Source organism: Melitaea cinxia, chromosome 21, assembly GCF_905220565.1.
Source record: "Melitaea cinxia chromosome 21, ilMelCinx1.1, whole genome shotgun sequence".
NCBI lineage: Eukaryota > Metazoa > Arthropoda > Insecta > Lepidoptera > Nymphalidae > Melitaea > Melitaea cinxia.
In genome coordinates this window covers 7,761,959-7,786,578 of record NC_059414.1, presented here as the reverse complement: position 1 = coordinate 7,786,578, position 24,620 = coordinate 7,761,959, and the positions used below count along the sequence as shown (strand labels likewise).

The window sequence follows — 24,620 nt, the reverse complement described above, 5'->3', positions numbered from 1 at the left end:
AATTATGGTAGGGTATTAGTATGGTCATAATGGTCTCAAACCCTCAAAAGGCACATTACATTTTATAAATAATAAACAATTACAACTTGAAACTTTCTTTATTAAATTTAAATGATTATCATAATGAAAAAAAAATTAAAAATTAATTTTCAAATTAAATTTATAATTATATCATGTACAAGAAATAAGAAGTCATGTAAAATGATTACATCTTCTCAAATACATCAGAGTCAGAGTTAGTGCTCCCAGTAGTTCCCAGGTTTTGGTAAAATTCATGGTAGGCGGACGGTATTTTATTTGTGCTACATAGAGATAATAAATCTTTTAATTTTTTTTTCGTCAATTGAAAAGCGGGAGTGGTATAAGTTGGTCAACATTATTTGTAGTAAATTTTTCCCGGGTTGGCCTCCTAATGCATAATTGTTGGAAATCTTTTTCACTTAACTGGTTTTTATAATAAATATACAATGGTGAATCTTTTTTAAACTGTAACCACTTAACATCCAGCCACCTCATAATATTGCCATCTACATTTTTATTCCCGTTTGTTATTAGTTGTTTGCTATATGTTTTAAAATCTAGGAATTTAGTGTAATCCATTTCCTTCACAGTACAGGAGGATTACTCAATTTGGTCGTTCTTGCCACTGTATACCACTGGTCTGGAATGAATATATCTATTTTTCTTCCTCTATTTTCAATAGTAGAATGGACACTGTCGCTTTCCATTTCTGAATGTCCCGACTCCATAAACTTTTGATTGATAACTTTTAAGGTATCTGATAAAGATAAAGCTTTTATAAACATTGCAGACACAATCGTATTTCGATTCTGTCCAGAAGCAGTGTCAGAATAAAATGTCACTTCAGTTACTTCAGGAGGCAAATCAGAAAGTAACTGCCACAAACAGGTAGCTACTTCTGATGCTCCTTTAGTCCCGTCAGTTTCGTGCCACATGAAATTTGACACAGTTCCATCTGCAAGTGTATAAACTGTAAAATTATATGTCTTAAAATTTTTTTTTTTTTGTAGTACAATTGCCCAATTCCAAGCTGAGGAGTAAGTAAGATTTTTTCCAAATCCATGGTGTATGACCCGAAGCTTGTATCATTACGAGCCCTTTCTTTGGCTTCTTGTTTTCTTAAAATATGTTACTCAAAATCATGTTGACTCTTTAATTTTTCATCCTCTGATTTATTTTTAAACTGAGTGCAATAATCGCATTGATCTTTCTTGAGTCTATGGAAACCATAATTATATTCTGTAGTGAAAATATGCTTGTAGAAAGAAGAAGTGACTGGTGTCTCATTGAGCCCTTCGCAATATTTCAGATAATCTTGATACAAGCGATTTTCTGATAACCCAGAAGGGAGATACATCCTTTTAGAAGAAGTCCTACAATAGTGTGATTCTACTACTTGAATTGAATTTATGTGACTTCGTACAATCTCTCTATGGTGTTCTGTAATTTTATTTGGGGCTGGGTTGAAACCTCTTTTGTCTTCTTCTACAACTCCAGTATCTAGGGTCTTTTTCATCGCGGTTTCGATTTTTTTCCCAGAAATATCTAAAGCGCCGAGAAAAAAGTTTTTGCAAACTTGTTGTTTTCCTATCGGAGATGTCAAAGAGTACACTAGGGGTATATTTTCTTCTTGAAAAAGCATTGGTTTCATCAATTACTGCATACCGCCTTTTTGGCACATTCTTTGAAACACACTTGCTGATAAAGCTCCACCTTGACCTCTCATCTTTAAGGGATAAATAGTCATTAAAAATTTATTCTCTTTCGTGCATGCTAAATTTTTCATTACAGTTATAATGACATTTACACATTACTGGTTTAACAGCTTTACCTCTCACAATGTTTCCATTTTGAGATAAGTGTTCTTTACCTTCAAGCCTAAGCTGTCGTTGTTTATTTCTTTTCCAAGTTGTTATCAAACGTTTCCGCTTTCTTGTTAGTTTAACTTCTACTTTACCTTTTTGGTTATTGTCTTCTACTTCACCTCTTTGGTTATTTTCTTTCACAATCTTCAGAGCATTGCTTGTTTTCTTGCTCCTTCTATGGCGTTCTATGACCTCATTTCCCGAAGAATTGGAAGTAGGGTGTGATTCAATGTAGTTGGGATCTTCATCAGAGTCAGAACCTGCAAACGGAAGATCCGTTCCATCACCTGAATCTAAAAACAATCTTTATTAGAACAGTAGACAACAGATGGAATGTTTTTACAAAAATGCAGTTTCATATCTCACATTCTCTCTCACAGTTATTTTCATTAATATCCACTGTTCCCATCTCTTTAACGTTTTGTCCATTTCTGTTTTTTGAAGTTGAAGGCTCTTCTGTCTCACTTGTGGTATGTCCATTTGAATCTAAAAAAATAAATCCTTATTACAACAGTACACAACAGATGGACTGTTTTTACAATAATTGTGTTTGATAGCAAACGAAAAAAAACTGACTTCAATTACATCGACAAGTAATAAATAATAAATTAATTAACAAACGCACTAGTTGTCACTACGATTTTCGAGGGTTCCCCTCGATTTCTCTGGGATCTCATTATCAGATCCTACTTTCCTTATCATGGTACCTAAGTTGGGATATCTTCTTTCCAACAAAAAAAGAATTATCAAAATCGGTTCATAAACGACGAAGTTATCGCCGAACATACATAAAAAATATATACGGTCGAATTGAGTAACCTCCTCCTTTTTTGCAGTCGGTTAAAAAATGTAGTTTCATATCTCACATTTTCTCTCACAGTTATTTTCATTAATATCCACTGTTCCTTTCTCTTTAACGTTTTGTCCATTTTTGTTTTTTGAAGTTGAAGGCTCTTCTGTCTCACTTGTGGTATGTCCATTTGAATCTTAAAAAAAAGGATAAGGCATATTCAGCTGTGTTATCTGTTTTATCATTGCAACATAAATTGATTTATCACTTGAGAATAGTTGGTAATCGTTCTTTAGAATTATAAGTAACTCAATAAAAGGTTGTTTATGAATGAAAATACGTCTTTACATTCTACTAAATTAAATAAGACAAGTTTTAGTCTTTGTTAAAGTTGAGTTCAGTCCTTTGAGCTGGCTGTGTTTATTAAATTTTCGTTCATGAACAACATTTTATCACTTTAGGTTATGATATTTCATTATTTGATTATAACCTTAAAAGTTAAAAATAATATATGAGAAATAATAATTACTTACCAAGGGTATTATTCTCGCTGTTAATAGCACCCTTCAAACACAATTGAACTAACAATTTGCCACGTGAATTGAAAACATTAAAACTAAACAGTTAAAACACACGACAACAAACACGATTACACAAGTTCGGCCGATTCGGCGTATGTGGCGACGCACGGTGGTCACGAACTGTACTATGCTGCTTAGCTCTGTTTAGCACAAAAGAAAATTCGTTATTGGTTGGGGATTGTATTGGTGAAGAAAGGTGCCACTTGAGGAAGTTTCACTACTGCAGGGAATATGCGTATTTTCATTTAGCTTCTTTCACACTTTACTGGAATTGAAGGTTACAACTAAAATATCAGTTAACTGTCTGAAGACAGTGGTGAACCACTGTACTTTTCAAAGTTTTTCGATTGATGTGTTATTATTATCTCAATTTACCCAAAAATGTGGCTTAGCTCTTTTCACCACCAAGGCGACGATATACCAATTATTATAAAAAAAATATTACAAATTCCATTATATTTATGAAATATTTCTATTCGCAAATATTAATCTAAAAGTAGTATTTTATTAATTAAGCAGGTCCTAATGATTTACCTCCTACTATTAAAGTCTATTTGTAACTTATGTGCAGAAATAAATTGCTTTAGATAAATTTAGCCACAACTGGTGAAATCGACCTTTAAGATTTTATACAGAGATGTATTATTTAATATTTACATAATAAGAAACAAACACTTTAAATGTATATTTTTTTATTAAACACCATCCTTAATTTCACCTAAGCCTCGAAATATTTTAATTATAGCTCATTGGTAATCTAGAAGCATTTTCAAGCTTTATTATCTTTCTTAATTAGCATGTTTGAACGATCTTCAGCTTTAAGTATGAGCATAGATGGATATATAAAAAACGTTTTGTTACAGATTGATGGAGGGTTTCTGTACAACATTCACCATTCATGTTTGATTTTTTGTTTTGTTTATAGTGGTAATCACTTAGATAATATTTCATTCCCACACGTATTTTTCTGCAATACAATCTAGATATTGTGATTGTTACGAAAATGTATCAATTTTTTTAAATAAGTAATGTTGTGTGTTGTATAAAATAGACTATTTAGAAGATCAGTGAAAACGTTCATAGGGGCAAGTTGCACATACACACATTGGTTAACGTTGTAAACCGACCAGTTAAAGATACTAAACATTAATTATAGTGATTCAGTGCGTTTAGCATTGCACAAAGCATATTTTAACGAACATCGAAAATTAAAGCAGTTAATAAGGTCTAGTCAATGTCAAATGTATTCTATTGTCAGAAATTATGTGCGTTATTTTTAACTTTCTCTATTATTTGTTCCCTCGTGCTCAAATCTTGGTCAGCATCAAACAATGGTAACAATTGAAACTATTGATTTCCTCGCACTGATTTGTGTTTCGCATTTGTTACTGATGCAAAAAAATTTGGTTACGATTATCCTTCCACCGATTTACATTATGAAATTGATCTTCCCCAGATAATTGTGTTGTTTTCTATTAAAACTTTTAAATTAATTAATGACTTCTAATTGAATGTAATTAAAAAGATTGACTATTGATTTTTTGTTTAGTTACAATTTTAATGGTGTAATGTACATGGATAACCGTTTCACGAGTGAGGTAACAGTTTCTTAGCAATATTGTATTTTAATTTTTATTTTATTTTTGGAAAAATGAATAATCTAAATATCTTCCTTCAAATCTAATTTTTTTAAAAAGACTTCTCAGGAGTGACAATTGACTATTAAAATGTGATATTTTTAAATAATATCAAAACAAATAACAACTAAATTTCAACTGAAATTTAAATACAATATTCAATCAGTTACAGTATTATTTAACCGGATCTAAAGCGCATATACATTAAAACAAGCATAAACATTATATTTATAACCCAACTATAACCACATGTGGAGTAACTCATCATCAATTTACTAAGCAACTTGTTAGTATGATTAAGCTGATCACAAGGTGACAAACTGCTTTGGAAACATTTGTATTATATTTTATATCATAATAAAAAACTGAGAGAATAGATGATGCCATGGGGTAAAGTCACTTTGTTTTTTATTGTACCATTACTAAATAAAACCCTTATTATTGTTTCAAATAACTATGATATTCGATATTTCCTTAGTCATAAAAAAATTGTCCTTATATTGTTCTTGTTTACATTACAAATGCGAGATATCCTAAAAAAAAGAAAAATCCTTACACTTACAAACTAATAAATGGAATTTAATTCCGTTTAAATTACAACCACTATTAGTCCTCTATTTTATGAGATATCTTTTGTTTAGAACAACTATAGAGATAATTGGTATTTTCATAGTATCAAAAATTCTTTTTTGTTGAAAATGAAAAGACCTTGATTTTACAAATAATTAATATACATTTTATAATTTATCATTTTTAATTTGACAGTAAGAAACACTGAACATTTTTCAATAATGTCCGAAATTCAAAGTTATTAAGATAAGTTTTAAAATAACATTTAAAAAACAGACAACAGAAAAGCCATTACCATTTTAAAATGTTGGAATACTTAAGAAAATATCATATTTAGTAGTTTTGTAATTTTTTTCTTAACAAGATCTAACATTTTCAACAAAAAGTGCAGTAGGAATTGGAACAATATTTGAATGTTTTGTAAACTGAGACTGGTTATTTTCCCAAGTATTGGCATTAGGTGAAAAATCACTACTAGGAGTATCTTCTTTTAGTGCTTTCAAAGCTGTTACAGCATCCTGTTGACCCTGAACTGCTGCAAGTTTCAGTAGTCGAACAGCGGTGACATTATCACGGGAAAGGCCACCACGTCCTTGACCATAATATATTCCGAGGTTATAAAGAGCTCCGGGATGTTGTAGGGCTGCTGCTGATCGATAATACTCCATTGCCTGCACAAAATAGTCCATACAATTTAGTATTGATGACAAAAATGTTACATATAAAATTACATTTGATTTTGTGGTATAAACTGATTACAAAAATATAAAATAATGTCATAGTAACTGAGATGACACTATATTAAAAATATTAAGTAGTGTCATGTCAGTGAATAACTTAAGGAAAAGTTTGTTATTATCTGCCAGCCTTCTTTTAATAATAACACCCATAAATAGGTTTATAGGTCAACCACAATTACCAATGACTCAATAGAACCTATATGAAAAGATACCAAAAATAGCATCAAATTCGGTACACCCAGTAAGTCTTGATACTAAGTTAAGGGGATCCCAGAAAAATTCGGCCGTTTTCATGTGCTATAAAGTATACGTTAAAGTTACGTTAAAAATATCAAATAAATATATGTTGTAACTAGGATTCAGTTTATTAATGTGACTGTCAGATAATTGTATAAAACTCTCTAAATAAAGAGAAATATTGTTAATTGCAATTGCAGAGAAATAACCTGGACCTCCTTTCGCGTACAAAAATCGTATAGGATTTCTAATTTTACTACTTACAATAGTGAGTATTTTTTTTATTAATTAAGAATCCTGTACTTAATAAAAAACCCTTCTGTAGAATTATTAAGTATTTTATTAGAAAATCGTAAAAATATAATTTCTGGTTATTTGCCGGGCGACGGGCGGCCCGCGGCAGACGGCCAGAGGCCTCTGTACGGTGAACTTGTGTCGGTCGCCATCGCACGCTGCTCTTGCTTACACGTAAATCTATTTACTTTTTTAATCCAAGATAGGCATGAAAATGTAACAGACAGACAGACTTACTGTTGAATTTTGCAATTGTATTTACTTCAAATAAAAAAATAATTTAAATTATTAATTTTGAGCTGTGTAAATTGTAAAGCTGCTTAGTTTGTGGTCTAAGATCCGAACCTAAAGTCGATCTTCACCGAGCCGATAGTAGAATAAAATATAAATTTAGTTTAACTATACAAATAAAATTGGAGCGTCTGTTTGTAATATTAAAATAACCGCTTTTTACTAAATTCATATGGATGTATACACGATACATTAACAAAAATAGCATTTTGACAATTTTTGTCTGTCTGTATGTCTGTTTGTTCCGCCTAATCTCTGAAACGACGACCGATTCTGACGGGACTTTCACTGGCAGATAGCTGATATAGTAAGGAGTAACTTAGGCTATTTTTATTTTAAAAATTTATTTATTTTATAACTGCGAACTGAACAACTAGTAATTAATATAATTTTATAGCCTAAATGATCGACACGACAAGAAGAAAATTAAATAATAATTATGTATGATCATAACTTGTACGCAAGCTCTTGGTCTAGGAAACGGATCAATCGCATGTCCTAGTAGTACAAGCTAGAGCCGGTAGATGGCAGAGTTTAATAACCTTTACGTAACACTGATCAGGTGAAGTGCGGGTGGGTGGGGTGGCAAAGTCTAAATGCTCAAGGTCATTGAGAAGGGGGAGCCTCTTAACAAGTAAAAGAAAACTGCAGTTAAATTGAGAACCCCTTTTTGAATTTGGTTAATAATTCACTGACAAAATAAATTAAACTGCACAAATTATTTCAAAATAATTGTGTTTGCTCGCAAACGAAAAAAAACCGACTTCAATTACATCGACGAGTAATACAACATAGATCGACGAAAAAATAATCAAGTAACTACGCGTTATCAAAGATTACTCAAAAAGTAGTTACCAGATCTCAATAAAATTTATATGTGACCACGTGACAAACATCAGCTTTCGATTAAATTAAAAATTATTAAAATCGGTACACCCAGTAAAAAGTTATTGCAGATTTTCAAGAGTTTCTCTCGATTTCTCTGGGATTCCATAATCAGATCCTGGTTTCCTTATCATGGTACTAAACTAGGGATATCTTCTTTCCAACAAAAAAAGAATTATCAAAATTGGTACACCCAGTAAAAAGTTATTGCAGATTTTCAAGAGTTTCTCTCGATTTCTCTGGGATCCCATCATCAGATCCTGGTTTCCTTATCACAGTACTAAACTAGGGATACCTCCTTTCTAACTAAAAAAGAATTATCAAAATCGGTACATCCAGTAGAAAGTTATGCGGTATAATACAACGTATGTCGACGAAAAAAGTGTCAAGTAAAAACGCATTATTAGATATAACTCGAAAAGTAGTCGTTAGATCTTAAATAAATTTAAATGGGACCAATTGACATACACCAACTTTCGATTAAAAAAACAATTGTCAAAATCGGTCCACACGGTCAAAAGTTCTGACGTAACATACATTAAAAAAAAATACAATCGAATTGAGAGTTAAAAATTAAGAGATTTTATATTTTTTATTATTGTATATCAATATCAGTTTTTTAAAAAACTATGGCTGAAATAGCACACTTCAGGAGTGATACAATTTTCACCAAATAATGATGAGTCTGTGAAAATTAGAACAGGGACATCATCCTCAAGGAAAAATTTGTTACATTACATTTTTATATGTATGTTTATAATATATTTTACAATATACACCAAGAAATTGTATGAACTTACTTTTTTCTCGTCCACAGCCACACCTAAACCCAATTCATAACAAAGACCTAGGTTGTATAAAGCAGGAGCATGATTGCGATGGGCTGCTGATCTACAATACAGAATAAAAAAATAATATATTAATAAACAATAGTTTTTATAATGTGCTAATTATTTTACTTTTTCATTTACCGAAGTAAGTTGAGACCTTCTTGTTGCTGTCCATTTTCAATGGCTGCCAACCCAAGTCTATTTTCAATAGAATTTAATACTTCTCCTAAATCAGTATCAGATGAGTCTGAACTACCACTGGCACTGTTACTGCAACTGGCATTCGCACCTTCATAATTTTCGTTTGATATTAGATGAATTACAGGAGACACACAATTCAAAGCTACATCTATTTGGTTTTTTATATCCAATGGACTCAAGTTTTGTCTAGGTATAGCTGTCAACAATGGTGTAAGGTTGAAGATTTCTCTTCTGGGTATACATTGTAACTTGTTGTCATTAGAATATTGCTTCTTGAACTTCAATTGGATAAGCTGACTTGTATACCAACTAAATACAAGAGCACTACTCTGTAAGTAGAATTATTAAATTAAAAAATAGCATATTAGAACATTTTTTAAGGAACGGCATATTTCTTGACATAATCTCAGAAAGTAAGTGTTAACACTAAACTATTGCATCTTATTATTTAAGTAAAAAAGTTATGGAAATCTATCACGTCTAAAAATAGTCTGACAAAAATTTACCCATGTAATGGCACCAATCCAAGTGCGGTTTAATTGCTCGAAATTCCATCTATTGCGGTTTGTCTCGTTTTCACTTTGAAAAGAATTCCAACAGTTTTTGGAAACAAACCAACAGCAAGGAGATTTCTTATTTTTATCATCAGGAAAATTATTTGAAGGATTTACTACCGCATAACTACATTTATCAAAATGATTCGCGCTCCTTTCGAATGTGTCCCTAATTCTACGTGTTACATATTTCCACATGATTTTATTAGTTTTTTAGGTCGTACATTAAACTAAAGGATTTCCATTTTATAAGTAGCAATAATTCTTATTGTTCTTTAAAAATAATTCTTCGAATATTTATCACAAACACCTTTAAGTACTATTTGCCTAACAAAAACACCTACAAAATCAATAGAGCGGACTGTGTTTAGATATTTAGATAAGTATTAAGTATAATATGGTGTACAGCACTGTGCAGAACTATTATAGTTAAGTAGTTATTTGGTAGTTATCGACAAAGAGTACCTATTTATGGTTTATATTATACAAGGAAGATTAAACTAGTTAGGAACTTAGGACTGTTGATAAAATATCGATATTATTATTTAGAAATATCGATATTGATTACTAATGCTTTTTGAGACGATGTATCGATAGTTCGATATTGAAATTTAAATATCGACACTCGATATTTTGAAGTAAAAACTTTACGCGCGCTTGTCTTGGGGATTAATCTGGTGAATATGTAATGAGAGTGTTACAATAAGTGGGACCGGGCGAGGCGAACGGAAGTTGACATATAAGTTAGTGAAAGTAGAAAGAGAGAAAGACTTATGTTTCGTAACGCTTCAGTCGTGTAGTGTAAAGCTTACTCGTTTTTTTTAAGTAACTTTATTTTTTTATTTTTTCTCATCAATTATTTGAACTGGAACATCATAAACTTAATCTAATGTACTTTTTTTACACTACATTATTTTTTCCTCTTTTAGTTTATTTATTTACATACTAGCTTTCACCCACGGCTTCGCTCGCACTAAAGCCATTAAATAAGTAGAGACATTTTATCTTTCATAAAATATTTTTTTTAATAAAAATTATCCTATAATGTTACTTCTAGCACCTCCAAGAATATATGTACAACGTTTCATGATGATCAGTTAAGTAGTTTTCGCGTAAAAGCGTAACAAACAAACACATTTATATTTAAAATATTAGTAGTAATTATCCTTAAATGAAATATAATTTTCGTAGGTACTTCTCCACGCAGAGAAAACGAAACAACTTCATCATTATGGGACAGACATGCAGATATGCTCTTGAAAAATTTGTGTAATGCCAATTAATTTTTTGTCACAATTTTTGTTACAATGCCTGGCTATTTCTATGATTTGGTGCAACTCGTATGTCCATGAATTTTCTGGCCAATCTGAACATCCTAGGAGCCCACAATTTTTTTTATATATATAATCGGGTTGTTTATCTATTTCTGCCACGTGAAACTGAAATAATCATGACGGATTTACTGAATTAAATTAATATTTTAGTTGCTTAAATTTCATTACAGTCAGTGTCTTTTTTGCGACGAGTTAGAAAACAAATTATTTTTAATTATAAGTCGAGATTTATGCTGCGTATTGTTACTCGAGGAACCTCGAGTACAGAATAAGGAATTTAATTACTAGTTGTGTTATTGTTATTATTTAAATACACTGCGATAAAAACTAATTGTCCGAAAAAATAGTTCATTACCTTCAGCCTGGCTTGAAATATCAAAAATCAGAGTGTATATGTATCGTAGCCGGATCGTGCACCCCCTCCACTTACTCACTTGCCAATCAGTCGGCAGTTTTTTCGCAACGGTTAAAAAAGATCGTCAATTATGTGCTTCAACTAATTTCGATTTCATTACCAACAGCAGATTGTTCATGTTAAGTAGTTATGTTTTTTTTTATAATTTTGGTCTCTAAGTATTTGTAATTCGTCTATTCATATTTATAATAATTATTATTAATTGCTGAGTAAAATCAAAAAACAGCTTTGAAAATTCATTACCCTCACTTTCATCACCATCGATTACCTTCAGCTATGAAGGTGACTGTAACGCAATAAAAATGAAGGTAATGAATTTTACATTTACTTCTATGTGATATTATATTTAACCCTTTATATGTTTTAAGGTTCTATACGACAAAAGATGTCCTTAAAACCTTGCGTGAACTAGACGTGAATAAAGCTAGTGGTCCTGATGGAATACCTGCAAAGCTGCTAAGCTTTCATCATCGGCGTAGGGTGGCCGGCCTGTCGGTTTTTTATCAGATACACTTCAGAGAATGTGCGTAGGAACTCCACACCTGATTTCCCCCTCCCTCTTCCATCATCCACATCAACAGAGTTCATTACCATCAGCAGTATCGATTTTCATTAGTCGATATCTATTTATCTAATGCGTATAATTTTGTATAAATCACATAAATAGTTTATGTACTTGGTAAAGATTCTTGTGAGTGTTGAAAAAAAGCTTTTGAACATTTCTTCTTTTTTTTGAAAAAAAGCTTTTGAAAATAAATCTGTCCGAATTGCACCAAATCATAGAAATACCCGCCTGCTGAATTAAAGCAGCATTTAGATCAACCAAATATTTCAAGTTCATTAAATACACTAAAATTTTGGTTTGATAGTAAACATTTCACTCTTGTGCTATCACAAATAGCTGTTAAATATTTGATTTCTTTTGCTACATCTATGCTGTCTGAACGAAGTGCTTTATAATCAATCTTTTTTACTAATCGTAACAGTCAAACAATTGAACATATAAAACAACGAGTATTTTTAAAAACTCTTACTGAATATATTGATACTCATTATTGTTTTATTAAAATTAAACAATCATTACTTAAAACCTTACATTTTAATACACTTATAATTTAATTTGTTTAACAAATATATTGAATTATAAGCTGTGTAAATTATTTGAGCCGACTAACGATTGTTTTTTTAAAACAAAGCCGATGAAATCACATAGAAAAATATTGATATATCGAAATATCGATATTTATTTTTTTCGATATATCAAACTCCGATATTGATATATTTAAAAATTTCGATATATCGAGAATCCGATATTTTAAAAAATATCAACAGCCCTAATACTAGTAACTAGTAGTTACTACACTAAACAGTGTGACCAGATTTCATTTAACGAATCTTCTGCTTATGGAGGTTAAAAAATACTAAATTCTACCAAAAGAGAACGAGAAAATATTAAAAATCTATTACTACATTTCTTCGCTGTTGTGTTATAACAAAGAAGCATAATATTTTTCTCTTGATTATAACAATAAAACAATAAGATGAACAAAGAAAATACCATAAATTACTAAATCAAAGTTTATTACTTAAAATTAAAATCTACAGAAAAATACGTATTCTTAAATTGTGATCGAGTTATGGTCATTCTTCTTTATGTTGGGTTACATTGTCATAAAGCTGTTTGAGTCCATTAATTTGATTTGAAAGCCCTATTTCTTAGCATCTTTAACCTATTCTACACGAATTCGAATTGGTAACTTTGGGAAGCCCTTACATTCCTAGTAAATCGGCAGATTATACCATAAAATTGTTTTATCAGTATTTATTCACCAAAATCGGGAGTTACACCGATAAATCGGTAACTTTTGCATCACTGGCTCACGGCACGAATGGTTACGAAAAGAATAAAAATTAAAGATTAACCTACCTAATCACCTTTTTTTTCAATGCATTTGGAATTCCCCTAATAGCTTTCCTTCTCGAATAATTAATATTAGAAAAAGATAGTTACAATCTATTCGATGATAATTGTGTTTGCTCGCAAACGAAAAAAAAAACCGACTTCAATTACATCAACGAGTAATACAACGTAGATCGATGAAAAAATAGTCAAGTAACTACGCGTTATCAAAGATTACTCAAAAAGTAGTTATCAGATCTCGATAAAATTTAAATGTGACCACATGCTAAACATCCGCTTTCGATAAAATTAAAAATTATTAAAATCAGTACACCCAGTAAAAGGTTATTGCGGATTTTCAAGAGTTTCCCTTGATTTCTCTGGGATTCCATCATCTGATCCTGGTTTCCTTATCATGGTACCAAACTAGGGATATCTCGTTTCCAACAAAAAAAGAATTATCAAAATTGGTATATTCAGTAGAAAGTTATGCGGTATAATACAACGTAGGTCGACGAAAAAAGCGTCAAGTAAAAACGCATTATTAGATATAACTCGAAAACTAGTTGTTAGATCTCAAATAAATTTAAATGGGACCAATTGACACACACCACCTTTCGATAAAAAAAAAATTGTCGAAATCGGTCCACCCGGTCATAAGTTCTGAAGTAACATACATAAAAAAAAGAAAAATACAGTCGAATTGAGAACCTCCTCCTTTTTTGGAAGTCGGTTAAAAAGGAAAATAGTCCGAATTTTTTCGAGAGGTTTGCCATATGAAGGAAAAAAAAGTTCCAGAATAGCTGATAAGTGTGATTTCTACCAAAATATACCAAATATTTTTTACCTACTATAGCCTGTTTTTTTTCGCTACGGACTAAATTGACATAAGCTGTGTTGCTAGTTTTTTGCGAATCATTAATAGTGATATGCCACTACCGGAACTTTACGTAATTTACAATTTAGTATCGTTTTTCAGCAATAATTACAAAAATGTGTCTTAAAAACTTTAGCATGTGGCGACAACCGTAATGTACCTATAGGCGTACCTATATATGTACATGTATGGCTAGTGTATAGATATGATAAATGAAACACTTATTTTTTTAATTATTTATTAATCTTAGTAATCACATGCAAATTAATGCTATCTTTCAGATTAAGAACTATCGAATTATGGGGTTTTGAGGAATGGAGGGTGGAGGGTGGATGGGGAACTATACTAGGTAACATTGCCATCGTTCGGAAACCAATGGTTATGGAGAACTATCTATCTCAGTCTATGTTGTCTATACGGCTGTTTCAATAGTCAATCTATCTCTGGTTTCACCTCTTAGTGATAGGTTTTTGACGCACCTTCTATGGAGCTCACGTCAAAATTATATCTCTAGTAAGTAAATTCAGAGATAGATAGAATATTGAAAGTGGTCGTATGTCGTTTATGTCAGTTCGTATCGTTTATTGATCTTGCAGTCAAGATCAGTTTTACGTACTCCTGTTCGAAAATAACATGTGAAATGTGAAATAAAAGTGTGAAAGCTGCGGAATTCTTCTTCTAATCTCAAAACTTTAACCATGGATATCTCCATAATATCTGCATAACCATGGGGTTCCAAAGGGTGGCAATAGTACCGGAGGTACCAGTTTCTCTTTATAATTTGCCTTATGTGCAACTTTTGGAATGCTCAAATTCTCATTATTCTTGAGCACTTTGTATACCGAACTCCTGGCTATGTTTAAAATTTCAGCAGTTTTTAAAACACATTAGTTTTTCTTCAGCGTTTAGGTTGGAGATTCTGTTCTCTTTTCGGTGTATACTTATTTGTACGCGTTAATTATCATGTTTTTTCACTTTCGGCGAAAGATATATGCATTTGTCTTTTTCTTGGCGAAAAGTTTTCTTCATCGCGCTTACGCAACAAAGTTGAAGGCTGAGCGTCCATTATATATGGCTCAAACAAAATAACAAAACATAAGAAATAAAAAAAAACAAAACAAACAAACTCAACGAAAAGGAAACAAATAACACGTTAAATCGCATACGACAACGGGCGCATTCGAACACTTCAGAGATTGAAGGGCGAATGCCGTGTATTCAAAATAGCACCGTGTTTTCGTTTTTTATGGCATTAGCTACAGTCTATCGACCAATTTCTAGCTTGTTATTGCGTATTCTTCAACAACAAATAAATAATTGTTGTATTTACTCCGTATAATGAGTAATTACAATAAAAAATATATTTTTTTTATCTGATGCTCCATAGTTACCATGATTTTTAAAAGATTCGTCAAATAATAATAATAATAAAATTATGTGGGCAAATTAAAAAATTACGATTCATAAAACCGGTTTCGTAGTACAGTACTATTACTTAAAAGCTGGTATCATTATTTCGAAAATTGACATTTGCATGTGTCAATTTAGTCCGTAGCGAAAAAAAACAGAGTATAGATACTATTATCGGTCCCTCGAAATCTACCAAAAAAGTAGAAATCTACTAAATCTGGCATAAATCTGGTCACTCTGCACGACACCAAAGCCAATTAAAAATTAAAATCAGTGTTGCAAAAGCTACCGATTTATCGGTAGATCTACCGATTTTGGCCCTTGTCTACCGATATACCGATTTAGCAGTGCTATCTACCGAATTTTTGAATTTTCAACTAATGTAAAATAATTTTCTAAAAAAAAATATAACTAAAAGAAAACGGTAACACAAAATCAATGCACGGGGACTTCCCAAAATTCTACCCACCACGTCGAATATAACCGTTCAAATCCGCAGTGTGTTAAAACAAATTGAACTAACACATCAAATTATAATAGAGTTTATTATTGTCTGGTGAGTATACAAGGGAAAATCCCTGAAGATAACTTTCTTCGGGTTTGTTTCTTGAATTAGGTATAGGACTAGTGATGGATTATTTTTGCATTGTATCGATGGATTAGGATTAGTATTTTTTTTTATGTCACTAGGTCGGCAAACAAGCGTACGGCTCACCTGATGGTAAGCGATTACCGTAGCTTATAGACACCTGCAACACCAGAAGCATCGCAAGCGCGTTGCCGACCCAATCCCCAATCACCCCAGGAGCTCTGGTCACCTTACTCACCAGCAGGAACACAATACTGCTTGAAACCAGTATTATTTAGCTGTGATCTTCTGTAAGATCGAGGTACTACCCCAGTCGGGCTGCTCCATATTTTGAGCAGGAAATTCCTGCTGTGCCCTACCTCAGTTAATCAGTATTCGGATTCATTATTGATATGGGAAGATTCAATTCGCATTTAACAAATGTAGTTGCGAAATTTTGTGAAGTGTTAAGCGAATTCATCGCTAATTCATACTTCTTTCGCGGCAACGTGCTATTCTATCGCACCACGGGAAGTCGGGAATACTAATAATCTGTTTCATTATTAGCAATTTAGCAGTTGCTGCGAAGAATTAAATTATGCAATTATTATCTTTGATTTGTTTGTATTTATGATGCTTGTATGGACTACTTCTATAATTAATCTTTCTTAGTGATAAAACGTATTGCTTTTGAGTACTTTCTTTTTCTGTAATGTAAAATAATTATAATTATAAATGGAATATAAATTTGCACGCCATTTAAGGTAGATTATATGAGACATTGTAACTAATAACACCTTATGTATTAACTATATTCATGCAAATAAAGAATTTGATTTAATTTAACGGAACAAATTTAAATAAATGAACGCATTATTGACATAAAATACTTTTGTTTTACTCCGAGTAAAAATCTACCGATTTCTACCGATTTTTCGGAGCCAAATATACCGATTTTTTATTTTACACTTTTGCAACACTGATTAAAATACTTACAGCTAAATAAATATCACAGAGTACATTATATATACAATAAATATGATAATAGTATCACGAAGAAATTAATATTATATTTATCAGTGGTCAGATATCTTGCTAAAATGTCTAATTAATAGAGCTGATAGAAAAAGATAACTAGAAATATTGCCGTTAAGTAAGAGCGGGTAGAATTTGTGACAAAATTAAATTATGTGTGGACGAACTGCTTTGTATGTATTTTAAAATTGATTTTTTATTACTTTTATAATTACTAGTGTATTGTACCTAAATGGACCATTTTTTAAAAACAAATAATTAAAATTAGCCCCATTGGTTTAATGATCAAATATAGGTTTTTGTAATAGATCACTTGACAAAGACCAAGTCCGGTGTGCTTGTGGCTACAAAGAGAAAAATGGAAATTCATTTACAAAGCCTGATTGGATACATGAACACAATGATGGAAAAGAATATGCTCCCTCTTATAACATTGCTCCAACTGATGTTACACCTGTTTTGATTGCGGCCAGAGGAGATAAGGGTTGTGTTAAAACAAGTAGAATTCTGAAGCCCATGATGTGGGGAATAATTCCTCCATGGCACAAAGTAAGCCTTTCAATTATTTTCATTATTCATTAATAAATTAAATTTGATATTGGTAAAAGTTTAACAGATAAAAATAATTAAGATTCTGTAGTCTTATTTAATGAGATAAATAATCCAGGGTGACTATAAAAGTCATAAGCTCAGCACAAATAACTGCCGCATTGAGACTATTAAAACTTCAAAGTTGTACAATCCAATATTGACTAGTGGAGGTAGATGTGTCATTGTGGCAGAAGGATTTTATGAATGGCAAACTACTATTAAGAGTAAAGCAAAGCAACCATTTTACATATATGCACCACAAGATGACAATATTCAGGTAAATAAAGTTTTAAAAAAACAACTAAAGATATTCCTACTGATTATAGTATTGAGAAGTAAAAAAATATTTCAGGTTGATGATCCAGAAACTTGGAACAATAAATTTAACGAGGTTGATGGTTGGAAAGGAATTAAACTGCTACATATGGCTGGGCTGTACCATGTGTGGCGAAATGAAAGCACAATAATATACTCTTATTCTGTGATAACAATGGAATCAAACAGTACATTAAATTGGCTTCATCATAGAATGCCTGCTATTTTAGATAACCAAGAACAAATAGATGTAAGGGCAGTGATTTTTGTAATAGTTAATGTTAATTTTTCTTTTATTTCAGTGTTTAGGAGCATGTCTTTTTATACTTTTATAAAGTTAAGGTCCTTGACAAAAATCTTATTAATTTTCTTTTAGGCATGGCTTGACATTGAAAGTGTAAATTCTAACCTGGCCCTCTCTTACCTGAGACCTGTTAAAATTTTGTCTTGGCATCAAGTATCCACAGAAGTCAATAATTCCAGGAATAAATCATCTGAATGCAATAAAAGAGTAACATGTAAAAATAAATCCACACAAAAAAATTTAACTGCATTTTTTGCTAAAAGTGAAAAACGGAAATCAAGTGAAGACTCTTTATTGAATAAGGAATGTAAAAAAGTAAAACACTAAAGTTATGTTATCATTTATTTGAGGAAATGTTGAACATCAAACTAATCAATTTCTTGGATGATTAATTTAAATATTTACATGTGTCACTAGTACTGGTTCAAATACGAAATTTCCATATTTGATTGATGTTAAATAAAAAATACATATTAAATGTTATTTTTTTGTGCAACTATTTAACCTTTTAACACCTATTTATAACTAAGTCTAAGAGCAATATATTCTTGCTCTCTATAACTATTTATGTAAGAACTACAAGAGCTATAATTGTGGTCTAAAGCAAAACTATAAAAAATGAAAATATATATCACTTTTATTTCACTATTCTACAATCATAAGACTTTTTAATACTAGCGGCGGTGTTCACATCAGGTTCATTTGGCTGTGCTCTATTAAAATAAACTTTGGTCGCTGTAAGCTACAATTGATTTTAAAGCTGCCACATGTTAATTATCATCAAAAATGAGTTGAATTATATTTTCATTTAAATCATTATCAGCTATTAAAATCAATCATAAAATAAGTTAGTAGTAATTTCCTTCCCAACCAGACCTTCTTAACCAAACATACCTCAAAACTGGCTAGCCTGTCTGGGCAACTAGGTTTGACGAACTGATTGCATCTAAGTAATAGTTATTCAATCGAAATCTGCCCCTATCGTTATTTGTAGTTTGATGATAATTTCAATTTTACAGAGATTGTTGTCGGAGACCTGATGCAAAAAGCTTATAACCTTACTTATAAAAAAATGATAAGAAACACAAATAAAATGAAACCAGTTATTTGTTTAAAAATCTAATAACGGCGGTATACTTATGAATTGCTAATAATGAGTTTAAGAGATTTAGTAGAAAAAATTAAAGTTTATGTCTTTTTATATAAAGGCAATCTGGCACAGTGCATTTTAAACATTTTCTATTTTAAATTCTTTGAAATCAGCTTCACATCTAATCATTTTGTGGCTTTTTAAGAAGTCGTGTACGAAACTTTTTACTTCATATTCATCTGAAACAATATTTTCCATGAATATGTTTATATTAAGGTTCAATTTTGATAAATACTAAGATTTATACTTACATGGATATTTACTACATTGGTAAACTAGCCTTATTAAATGCTTAGCTAAGGATTTAAAGAGAGCTTTTCCTCTTATTCGACCATTAACATAATATGGTGTAAGTATTTTAACAACCCAAGGTGTAATTCTTTCTTTGCAGCTAATAACAAACTCCGGACTCTCTTCTAGAGGTGAAACAACTCCTTCATCATCACTGTCTTCACCAAACAGCTCTACTAGCATTGCTTTAATCTGAAATGAACAGCTTAATGCATTTTTAAATTTTAAACACCAGAGGTAAACAAGTTTTTAGGCTCACCCTCATAAGTTTATTTCGATCACAGTCTCTTATTTGGTCAAGCAATTCAAACAGTTTAACTTTCTGAAAGTATTCTTCACATAGCCATTTACTCGGTCGACTTTTCTTGCTTTGATTTTTTCCAGAATCTTGAGAATTCTCTGTATTATATACTAAAATACCACTTAATAATGCTAGCCTTTCATCTAAACACTTTTTTTGTGGCTCTTTGTTATTTAAATCTTCATTTTGTGAATATAGTATACTTTCTGGATTACTTGTGAACTCATCTGTTTGTTTATTTTCTTTGATAAATGCAGTATTATTTGTTTCACTAACAGCTCCATCAAATAAATCATCATCATTGGGATCGTCTTGGAAGAGTTTTTCAAGTTGTTGCATTAATTCATCTGAATTTTGTAATGCCTCAGTTGCTTTTTCATTCAATTTCAGCAGAGATGTATCACAGTTTGTATTAGGTATTATATCAGATTTTATTTCTGACAGTGCTTTTAATGTTGTAGAGTTTATGTTTTGGTCCAAACTTTTACACACATTACTTTTATTATTACTAGATAGATTTTTATACATATATTTTTGTGGATTGCATACATTTTTTAATTTTCTTTGGTTACATGAACATTTACATTTACAATCATTCATTTTTTCAAGTGTAGTCTGTGTTTTCTTTTCATTTTCAGGTGTATGATGCAGACAGTCATACAACTTTTCATAAAGCAATTTTTCCTTTGTATTGCTTTTAACATCTTTTACCTTTTAAAAGAAAAAGAGGAAATTATTTATATTCTTTGACACCTATTCTATTGATACATGCATGATTAATTTATTTAACAACTTACAATATTAGAAATATTTTTTCGATACAGTTGCACCACCATCGACGCCTGTGCTGCAGACATCTCAATCATTTTAGCGCATCTCCAAATAGCACTTGGTAGATAGACATTTTTGTTGAAGAGTTTCTGGTTGCTTTCATAGTTAACAGATAGTAGCTTGATTAAATATTCCATATAATGTTTACGAACCTAATAAATAACATTTATTATAAAAGGATGTAGGATAAGCACACAAAAAAAAAAGATTACAAAATAAAAAGAACTTACTTTTGATATGAGAAGATGCGGGTTACATTCTATAGTCGGCAATGACATAAACGTATCATCGTTTTCTCGTATCCACTGTTCAACAATGTTGTCTGATTCCCAATCTTCCATAGCTTCTGTTTACTATCAACTGTAAAATTATAAATGTTTTTTAAACAAAAATACAACAACAAGGGCGGACCAGGTGTCAATGTCATTTTAAAAAATGTCAAATAGGAAAGAAAACATATTGCTTGTACTTGAGTCAAGTAACACCAATCAATCAATCAATCAATCAATCAATCAGTCAAGTAACTTGACAGTTTTGAGGTGAGAAAACTCGACAGTCGACAGCTTACAATCCAAAATACCAAGGAGACAAGTTTATTAATTTATGACGTAGGTTATTAATTTGTACTTAAAACAGGCATAAGACTCGCAAATAATTTTGTTTCAAATTACTGTGAAGTTATGCATCACAACGGATAATACCAATTTATCGAAAATCGCTTATAAATATTGTTGTTTAAATTTTTATCTTAATTTGAAGTTTTAAATGCTATCTTGTTAAAGTAACAAGAAAAAATAATATGGCAAGTGAAGAACACAAGCAATTGGCTCAATTTTTAAAAACTGTTCATTCAACTCTAAGATATGCGTCAACTGCTGTAGGAGGTGATAGAGCGTGGCGTGATCACTGCAGTAACAGAGACGTCCTAATCACATATGCAAAATGTATGCAACAGCTAGCTACTACTCATTGGGAACAAAATTCCTCCAAAGATGATAGTTCTGCATTATCCCGAATTAAATGGTCAGCAGACTTCTCATATGACTACTTTATTAATAAATCTTTTGAAAAATACTCTCTGAAAGAAGTGCAAATCGGTGAAAAAATCGGTATAACAATAAATATAAAAGAAAATTTTTCCGAACCATTCAAACTTATTGATGTGGGCAGTTGCTACAATCCCTTCAAAATATATGAATACCTAGACGTGTTAGCTATCGACCTGTGTCCTGCCAATGAACATGTTATGGAATGTGACTTTCTTAATGTATCAATTGGAACAGATACTATAATAACTGAGGATAAAGTAAAACAACTCCAAGAAGATAGTTTTGATGTAGTAACTTTTTGTTTTCTGTTAGAGTACATTCCTACATCAGAAATGAGAATCACTGCTTGCCAGAATGCTTATAGATTATTGAAAGTTGGTGGTATCTTAGTAATAAGTACTCCTGATTCAAAGCATGTTGGCGCTAATAGTAAGATAATGAAATGTTGGAGGTATACTTTAGCTACTTTAGGGTTTTCTAGAATTAAATATGAAAAATTAAGGCACATGCATTGTATGGTGTTCAGGAAGTCATTGCTTAAAGAGATTACTATTAGATGGGCTACATTACATAAGGAGCCTTTTATGGATGGTAATTTGAACATACCACAAGATTTTTCAAGAACGGAAGAAATCATAAAATTTGATAATGTAAATAATGATATTATAGACTTTTCAGAACTTCCATTTAGTAATTGAAGTTTTTTTTTATTTATTTATTGTTAAGAATAAATTTATTTTGTTTGATATTTACCATCTACTATTTATATATTAAATAAAATTTTATTGTCTTTTTTTATTTATTTCATTAACAGCAATCTATGTTACATCAGCTATTAAAACAGTTTTGATTATTACCTTAAAACCTTAAATAAACATTAACTTAAAACCTTTTATTAATGTTGAGAAAAATCTCATTGAGTCAACTAATGGTTCATCCACTTCTTGAGTCGTAAGGAATACCATTATGAAATTTACAAAAATCATTGTGATAACACAAAACAATTTTTTAATAAAACTAAGAAAAAAAAAAATTTTTTTTTTTTGAATAATCCCTTAAATTATACTTATTTAGCATTACTCTTACATTAACCTTAGTATTAGTAATAAAAGAATCCTTAAATGCTTTACATACAAGTGCAATATGCACAAAATATCAGTATTTTCCCAAAAAATTGTATGATTATGTTTTGACTGTTCCAAATTTGGCTTTTCGTTTCTCCAATTTCTCTTTATTTTCAATGTCGGTCATGATTGCCGATACGGATTGACCGAACCTTTGAGCCCGTTTTTTGAGTTTCTCCAGGTTATCTGCTAATGATCCAGTGTTAGACACATTAATGGATGAGTCATTAGTTGAAACAGAATTTTGGTTGAATCTTTGTTTTCTAGCTTCCTTTCTTTGTTCATCGGTCATCTTAACGGGTAAACCAAATCTTTTCGCACGCATTTCCAGCCTTGTCTTAGGATCTGTATCAGCAGTTATTTTTATTTTTCCAGTAACTGTTCTGTCTGACGTGGTGTTACTTGCTGATTCTGTATCTTTTTTTTCTTCTTCTGCTGGTTTTGAAGCGTTTGTCGTGTTGTTACTTACAGATATTGATGTCCTATTCAAAATAATTTTCTTAGCACCGGCTTCTTTATTTTCTGCTGGTTTAGGTGTTTCACTTGTCATTTTTCTTTTGAGGATCCTATGTGGCTTAGGATCAACGGACTGTTTTTCGGGTGAACTTTCTTCAAGTGCAAGTTCCTCGTTTAGCGTATCAACCGCGGTATCATCAAGAATGTCATTTTGACTTTTATCGTCTTCATCTTCTAACACCCCATCGGAGTCTATTTCATCGGAGTCCAAATTAATATCACCATGATCATCCTGAGATATAGCCCCTTGCAACCTTGCTACAAGTTCTGCTTTATCCCCAGCGTAAGATAAACCACGTGATTTCAGCTCTTTTCGTAAATCCACTACCTTCATTTTACTTATATCGTTCATTGTAGAATCAGCCATAATAAACACAATAACTTTAAGCAAATACAAAAGCAGAGCAATAGATATTCACCGAAATGATATCACAACTTAACATGAAACAAATCAAAGAAACAATTTTTATTTATTTATTGAGAGCTGGATTCGAGTCCTTCGCTCTCAAAGAAACAAATTTATTACCAGTGTTGCCAATCCGAATTTAGGAAAATTAGTAGCAGTGCTGCCAACTTTATTTTACAGAAGATCGTACCATATACTAGAAAAGATCGTATTTTGCTAACATTTCAAGGAAAAAAAAATGGTACGTAATAAAATTTCAATAAAACAACGAAAATAATTATTCTATGACGGTTCGCAGGAAAGTGGACATAAGGTGCCACAATTTAAAGTTATTAGGTTTTTTGGTTTGTACATTTTCAAGGCATCAAATTCTCAGAACTTGACTATTGAACTGCATCTTTACATATATATATTTTTTATAATTTCTTTCTTCCTATTTAAATTTTTTCTACATGTATTTTTCTTCAATGTTATACAGGGTGGGGATGACAATACGACAATAACTTTGACATCGTATATGTAATGATATTCCAAGCCCACATACAAAAAATCAATAAAATACATCCAGTAGTTTAGTCAAAAAATATGATTTTTCATTTTTTAAAATTACTACGTTTTGTATAATATTAATAAACGGTCACCCGCAGGTTAACGATCCTTTGAGCGCCATCGGTACAAACATAATATTACGCGTACGCGTAATTTAA

At 31.2% G+C, this 24,620-nt stretch overlaps 6 protein-coding genes across 6 annotated transcripts; 2 read left to right on the top strand and 4 right to left on the bottom strand.

Moving 5' to 3' along the window:
* Positions 1-142: 142 nt before the first annotated feature.
* On the bottom strand, positions 143-2,448 carry LOC123664131. Its single transcript, XM_045598734.1, has 2 exons — positions 2,253-2,448; positions 143-2,179 (listed from the first exon to the last, which is right to left on the bottom strand). Exons 1-2 carry the CDS (start codon positions 2,293-2,295, stop codon positions 1,776-1,778), a joined length of 447 nt encoding a protein of 148 aa, XP_045454690.1. The 5' UTR covers positions 2,296-2,448; the 3' UTR covers positions 143-1,775.
* A 1,484-nt stretch (positions 2,449-3,932) lies between these two features.
* On the bottom strand, positions 3,933-9,942 carry LOC123663993. The gene is made up of 4 exons (XM_045598627.1): positions 9,449-9,942; positions 8,883-9,271; positions 8,712-8,802; positions 3,933-6,135 (listed from the first exon to the last, which is right to left on the bottom strand). Exons 1-4 carry the CDS (start codon positions 9,692-9,694, stop codon positions 5,821-5,823), a joined length of 1,041 nt encoding a protein of 346 aa, XP_045454583.1. The 5' UTR covers positions 9,695-9,942; the 3' UTR covers positions 3,933-5,820.
* Positions 9,943-17,037: 7,095 nt separating this feature from the next.
* Positions 17,038-18,723, top strand: LOC123664016 (abasic site processing protein HMCES). The gene is made up of 5 exons (XM_045598645.1): positions 17,038-17,208; positions 17,344-17,584; positions 17,703-17,903; positions 17,979-18,191; positions 18,318-18,723. Exons 1-5 carry the CDS (start codon positions 17,189-17,191, stop codon positions 18,570-18,572), a joined length of 930 nt encoding a protein of 309 aa, XP_045454601.1. The 5' UTR covers positions 17,038-17,188; the 3' UTR covers positions 18,573-18,723.
* LOC123664015 lies at positions 18,575-21,264 on the bottom strand. Its single transcript, XM_045598644.1, has 5 exons — positions 21,049-21,264; positions 20,785-20,970; positions 19,946-20,698; positions 19,647-19,878; positions 18,575-19,574 (listed from the first exon to the last, which is right to left on the bottom strand). The coding sequence occupies exons 1-5, from the start codon at positions 21,157-21,159 to the stop codon at positions 19,474-19,476; spliced, it is 1,383 nt and encodes a 460-aa protein (XP_045454600.1). The 5' UTR covers positions 21,160-21,264; the 3' UTR covers positions 18,575-19,473.
* Positions 21,265-21,365: 101 nt separating this feature from the next.
* Positions 21,366-22,618, top strand: LOC123663859 (S-adenosylmethionine sensor upstream of mTORC1). Its single transcript, XM_045598504.1, has one exon. It carries the CDS (start codon positions 21,618-21,620, stop codon positions 22,563-22,565), a length of 948 nt encoding a protein of 315 aa, XP_045454460.1. The 5' UTR covers positions 21,366-21,617; the 3' UTR covers positions 22,566-22,618.
* Positions 22,619-22,647: 29 nt separating this feature from the next.
* LOC123663861 (SAP domain-containing ribonucleoprotein) lies at positions 22,648-24,056 on the bottom strand. The gene has a single exon (XM_045598505.1). The coding sequence runs from the start codon at positions 23,872-23,874 to the stop codon at positions 23,050-23,052; it is 825 nt and encodes a 274-aa protein (XP_045454461.1). The 5' UTR covers positions 23,875-24,056; the 3' UTR covers positions 22,648-23,049.
* Positions 24,057-24,620: the final 564 nt, after the last annotated feature.